The sequence below is a fragment of the Saccostrea cucullata genome, unplaced genomic scaffold, assembly GCF_032062105.1.
Source record: "Saccostrea cucullata isolate Sc308-1 unplaced genomic scaffold, CSIRO_AGI_Scuc_v1 ctg18978, whole genome shotgun sequence".
Classification (NCBI taxonomy): Eukaryota; Metazoa; Mollusca; class Bivalvia; order Ostreida; family Ostreidae; genus Saccostrea; species Saccostrea cuccullata.
The window spans coordinates 4,087-9,821 of record NW_026940022.1 but is presented as its reverse complement, the minus strand read 5'-3'; the positions used below and the strand labels follow the sequence as shown (position 1 = coordinate 9,821).

The 5,735-nt window shown below is 34.8% G+C and overlaps 1 protein-coding gene across 1 annotated transcript; it reads left to right on the top strand.

Annotated features, from left to right (window-relative positions):
- Positions 1 to 8: 8 nt before the first annotated feature.
- Positions 9 to 4,015, top strand: LOC134254557 (heat shock 70 kDa protein 12A-like). Its single transcript, XM_062737088.1, has 4 exons — positions 9 to 213; positions 1,520 to 1,747; positions 2,481 to 2,631; positions 2,988 to 4,015. Exons 1-4 carry the CDS (start codon positions 184 to 186, stop codon positions 4,013 to 4,015), a joined length of 1,437 nt encoding a protein of 478 aa, XP_062593072.1. The 5' UTR covers positions 9 to 183.
- Positions 4,016 to 5,735: the final 1,720 nt, after the last annotated feature.

Genomic DNA, 5,735 nt, shown 5'->3' with positions numbered 1-5,735 from the left:
ACCACCAACCGATGGCAAGCAGGAGATTTGTTGTCCGACAAAACACCAACTACTCTTTTGTTGAAGCATGTTGAACCAGACAGTCGGCAAGAGTTCGTAGCATTTGGATATGAAGCAGAAGACATTTACAGTCGTCTGCCCGAGGAAGAAAAAAATGGCTACTACTATTTCAGACGATTTAAAATGGCTCTTTATGATGAAGATAGAACAGTGGTAGGTTGATTACAGTTATCAATGACATATTATAGGAGAACGTGTTTTCCGCCCCCATTATTTGATCACATGGTTGAATATGCTTTATTCAATATTTTGACGTTTTACTGCTCACAACGTTCGACACATCCTCGCAATACCAGAGGTCATGAGTCAACACGCTTTCGATTGGCGTGGATATTGTCGCTTTTATCTTGCACTTTTTATGTGAATGTATGTTACTTTTCAAGATATTTCATTATGCAGGGAATTAACAGATAGCTAAATTGAATATGTACGAGGGCTGTTCAATAAATAATGTCCTCGGTGCTCAGAAAGAAGCAAACGACGCTTTTCAATGATTTAGTCTTCATGATTTTACTTATTAATCTCTTTCAGTTCAAACACATGTCCGTAATTTTTTTCATCCAATTTCTGATTGTTTTTAGAACTCATTTTAGGGTATGACCCTTAGTAAACTGGAAAATGGCAGATCCAATGATTTCGAAAGGTGTTTTTTTTTCAAGTTTGGAAATAGAAACAGAGTCAAATAGAAAACAAGTCAAAAGGTCAAAGATCTGGCAAATATTGTTAATGTGAAAAAACAATAACTTTCTGTTTAACCCTGAAACCCCTTTACTCTTCAGGGCATGCGGGTTTGGACGCTGTCATGAAGAAATTTAATGTAGTGGATTCTTGATTATGGGTCCTTCCTCTACTAGTAAACCTTTTGATTTGTTTGCAAAAAAATTGCTTTCTAGACTCCTCCAGAAATCAAACTGTCTCCCCGAATACGAATTTGAACAACAATACCAATAATATTTAAGAAAATTGCATATACATGTAAATCTGTCTTTGTGCTCATGCAATTCTTTGCTCTTGTCGGACCTTCGCCGTTTTTATCAAGTACGTCTTATGGTAAATTTTGTTTTGATGATTTTTAGCAATAGATCCATTATTTATTGAACAGCCCTCGTAGAAAACAAAAGTGAAATATAAGCATTACAATTTAAGGATGCCATACAAGACAAGATTTGAGAAAAATAAAAAATATATAAATAACTATTCTAAAAATAAAGTTTCATAATACCCAAAAATTTAGAGGTAATTTTAAAAAATGACAAATCATACAATGTAAATCCACAGGTGCTTGGGTAAACGGAACCCCCGTTCCGTTTTAGCATCAGAGAGTACTAGTATGTTTGTCAATAACTTACATCGTTTAGAAATTGTTCATAGAGAATGCTTAGCAGAGGCGAAAAAGTAGTATTACAAAGTATTCTTCATCTTCCTGACACTTGTTATGCAATGAATATCTTTTTTCCAGGCTCTTACCAGAGATACTAAGATAAAAGATATCAGGAACAAGGAGTTGTTGGCCTTGCATGTTTTCTCCCATTCCATTGAGTTCCTGAAGAAGACCTTTTTTGATAATTTTAAGAAAAAGAGCTTACAGGATAATATAGACCTCGATAAGGAAATCTTGTGGGTTTTGACCGTTCCTGCCATCTGGGATGACGCTGCTAAACAGTTCATGAGAGAAGCAGCTAAGGAGGTATATAAGTACTAGTAATACCGGTATATTCAAAATCGAGTTGAGAGTCTTTGAACAGTCAGTTTAGTTCAGTGTTCAGGTTTTTAAAACCATATCAATCGTGCTTCCAAGTGACTCAAAGACTCAAACTTATGTAAAGCATTTGCAAATACATATGTGACACGGTACAAATTCTAGAGTGTACAATGAAAGCTCAAATACTTGCAAAACATTTATACTGAATTTGAAAGTAAGCAAAACAAGAGTAACTGTGTGCACTGAGATCACCAAATGATACCATCGCCTATCATACATGTACATGTTTGATTAAAATGGCAATGTTTTGCTCTGGAAAACTCGGAATAAGTGCCAGATCAAAAAGTTAAATAGGAGGTGCACATGCATGACATTATGTAATGAAAAAAAAATTGTGAAAGTATAAAGTGCTTTAGGAGGAGTTGCGGATAAGAGATGGGTATACCCTTCAATATTATAGAAAAATGGCTGTGTCAATGTTTTCCTTTGGGACCCGTAATATGTAGAGTAAAATAGGAGGTGCACAATGGCACTTTGTAAAAGAGAATCCGTGAAAGTCTCATTAAATTTCATTCAGTGGTATAAGAGGAGTTGCGGATAAGAGATAGGTACCCGAAAGCAGGGGTATAATAAATTAATGAGAGAGATGCAAGAGGCAACAAATGAAATTTACTAGTATATGCTCTAGCTAAAAATCTGTTTTCTTAAATTATTTAAGGCTGGGTTACCTAATAATAGACTCATAATTTGCCTTGAGCCAGAAGCGGCGTCTGTTTACTGCAAGTACCTACCTCTAGAAAGACTGGAGCAAGACGCATCATTGCATGCACTACAACCAGGCAGGAGATTTGTTGTAGTAGATGCCGGGGGTAAGAGAGGGAGAGTTGATTTTATAAGAAATTAAGCCTAAATACTAATACATTGTATATTTTTATCAAAAAAGGCAAGGAAAACTTGTTGATTTTTATTCGACCTCTTGCAATTCTCATTAAGTTTTAATGCAGAAAGAAAAATAAATGAATTATTTAATTTTTTTCCGCAAAGGTTCATTGACTGCATACTTGTTATTTATTTCGATCTATTTGATCCTCGTAAAATCGTACGTAAATATGTATCAAGCTGATTGTCTGCCTTATCTGCCTAAATACTGTAATTGCATTTGCAGTGAAAAAATCCGCTAACAGGTATTTAACAATTTTCATATAAATGAGGTCTTCATTGTTAGGAGGGACCATAGATATGGCTGTCCAGGAAGTAACGGACGACAATAAACTACAAGAAATTGATCATGTCCAGGGCGGCAACTGGGGCGGAATTTATGTTGACAAAGAATTCGAGAAGGTGATTGAAGGCATCGTAAGTCAGCCAATTTTGGAGGCCTATCGCTTAAACCACACTAGTGATTACATAGAACTTTTAAGATTTTTTGAAAAAAAGAAAAGACAACCCCAAAATAGTACAGTGCGTGTAACTGTGCCGTTGTCATTACTAACATTTGTGCAAGACAATCTCAACTCAACTATAAGCGAAAGTACCAAGAAGTCTGAAGATAATAAAGATATTAAATGGAGGCGAGAAAAAATGCAAATGCCTCTGTCAATTTACAAGAGATTGTTTGATAGTGTCACTTTACAAATAGCACAACAAGTGGAAAGAATAATGATTTCGGAATGTAACAGGGGTACCGATCTCATTCTAATGGTTGGTGGTTTCTCTGAATGCGAGTTGTTACAAAAGGGGATAAAAGAAAGTTTCCCAAGATGCAAGATTGTAACACCACCCGATGCAGGTTTATCTGTTCTCAAAGGAGCTGTTTTATATGGACATGACCCAAGCATTATCCAAGCCAGGGCAGCTAAATACACGTATGGAGTGGCCATAAACAAACCTTTTGATACCAAAATTCACCCTGAGTCCAAGAAAAAACTTGTTCACGGAAAATTGTACTGCAAAGATGTCTTCAGCTTGCACGTTAAAAGAGGCGACATTATACGCGTTGACCAGCCCCCAGTTAAGAAATCATATATCTCTCTCTCTCTCTCTCTCTCTATCCCGAGCAGTCTGCTATGGATATCAAAGGTATATGCCTCAACAGCTGAAAAGGGAAAAATTCCGCAATATACAGACGAAAAAAGCTGCAGATATCTTGGTGTGCTGACTGTAAACATGCCAAACATTGAGAAAGGACTAGATCGAGAAGTGAGCGCACTGCTAAGATTTGGGGGATACAGAACTTACTGTAGAAGGAATTGACGAAACACTGGAGAGAAAGTGGAAATACAGTTGGACTTCCTTGCTGGTGGACCTTAAAATTATACACTTGAACTGATAAAAATTATGTTTTGATTATTTAGCAGCATTTTAACCAAGATTTTTTGGCCATATTGGTAATAAATTTAGCGGAGCATATTGAAATTTTTTCCTTGCGTTGAATTTTATTTCAAATGCCAAGAAAAGGATTTTTTTCTATAGAGTCTTCGTTTGTATAATATAGATTTCAAAATATAGAAAAATAACTACACATATGTAAAAAAAAAATCGCTCTTTTGAAGATGATATGTAAATTCATGGATAATGAGGAATTTTTAGAAGTATCTAGATTTTGACTGCAACCGTGATGAAACAGACCAATAGAATTTTACAGAAACGATAACATGCAACATTGCATGCTCATGTCTTGGGTATTAAATACGAGGGACGTTCAATAAATAATGTCAACGGGGCTCGGAAAAAGGCAAAAGACGCTTTTTAATGATTAGTCTTCATGATTTGACTTATTAATCTCTTTTGATTAAAAAAGATGTCCGTTGAAGGAAGTTTTTATTTAATTTCTGAAAGTATTTAGAACAAATTTTGGGGTTTGACCCTTAGTATACTGGACAAAAGCAGATACAATGATTTCCTGGACTTGTTTTATCTTTCTCAAAGGTGGTTTTTCAAGTTAGGAAATAGAAACAAATCAAAAGGTAAAAGATCTAGCGAATATTGTTAATGTGAAAAAATATTAACTTTCTTTTTATCCCGAAAACCTGATTACTCTTCTAGTTTGCAGGGTTTGGACGCTGTCATGAAGAAATTTAATGTAGTGGTTACCTGATTCTAGGTTTTTCCTCTAATAAACCTTTCGATTTTTCTGCAAAAAGAATGCTTTCTAGACTCCTCCAAAAATTAAACTGTCTCCCCGAATACGAAAATGAACAACAGTACCACTAATATTTTTAAAAGAAAATTGCATATAAATCTGTCTTTGTGTTCTCGCATACCTTAGCTTTTGTCGGACCATTGCTGTTTTTATCAAGTACATCTTATGGTAAATTTTGTGTTGAGTGTTTTAAACAATAGATTCATGTTCCATTATCTGTTTGAATATGAAACAAACTTGGATAACTACAGCTACTGATACTTTAAAATAATTGTTAAGACATTCCTACACGCTGTCGTTTTCACTCATTTTTCAAAATATAGGGTGATCTTTGAGTACCAAGCTTTTTTTACCGTCAAACGATTCTTAAAAACATTGTAAACTACTCCCGATATGATGTATATCAAATTTGCTATGTGTCTTAAAGTCAGTCATACATTATCAGATATTATTTGGTGAAATTGGGCAAATAGCACATAACTTGTTATAATTTTTGTTGGCAAGGACGGTACCCATTTTTGATGCCCATTATATAATTTTTTTTATCATTTAAATCCACCTGCTCATTTGTCTATAAAACGCATTGGTTGCTGTAAATGTCACATATTTCAGTGAAAATTTCATTGGGATTTTTAACACGTTTTACAGTAGCTTTAATGAAGCTTTTATTTTCACTCTAGTTTACTGATTCTTTACAATTCATTTATAACGCAGTGTCTCGAGTAGCCCTTGTTTCCCAGCTTCTCACGATTAAACTATGTGATGAAAAGTGGTTACATAAACTGTAATCAATTCATTAAAGATTCAAAAATGAGAGAAAATCTAGCTTAA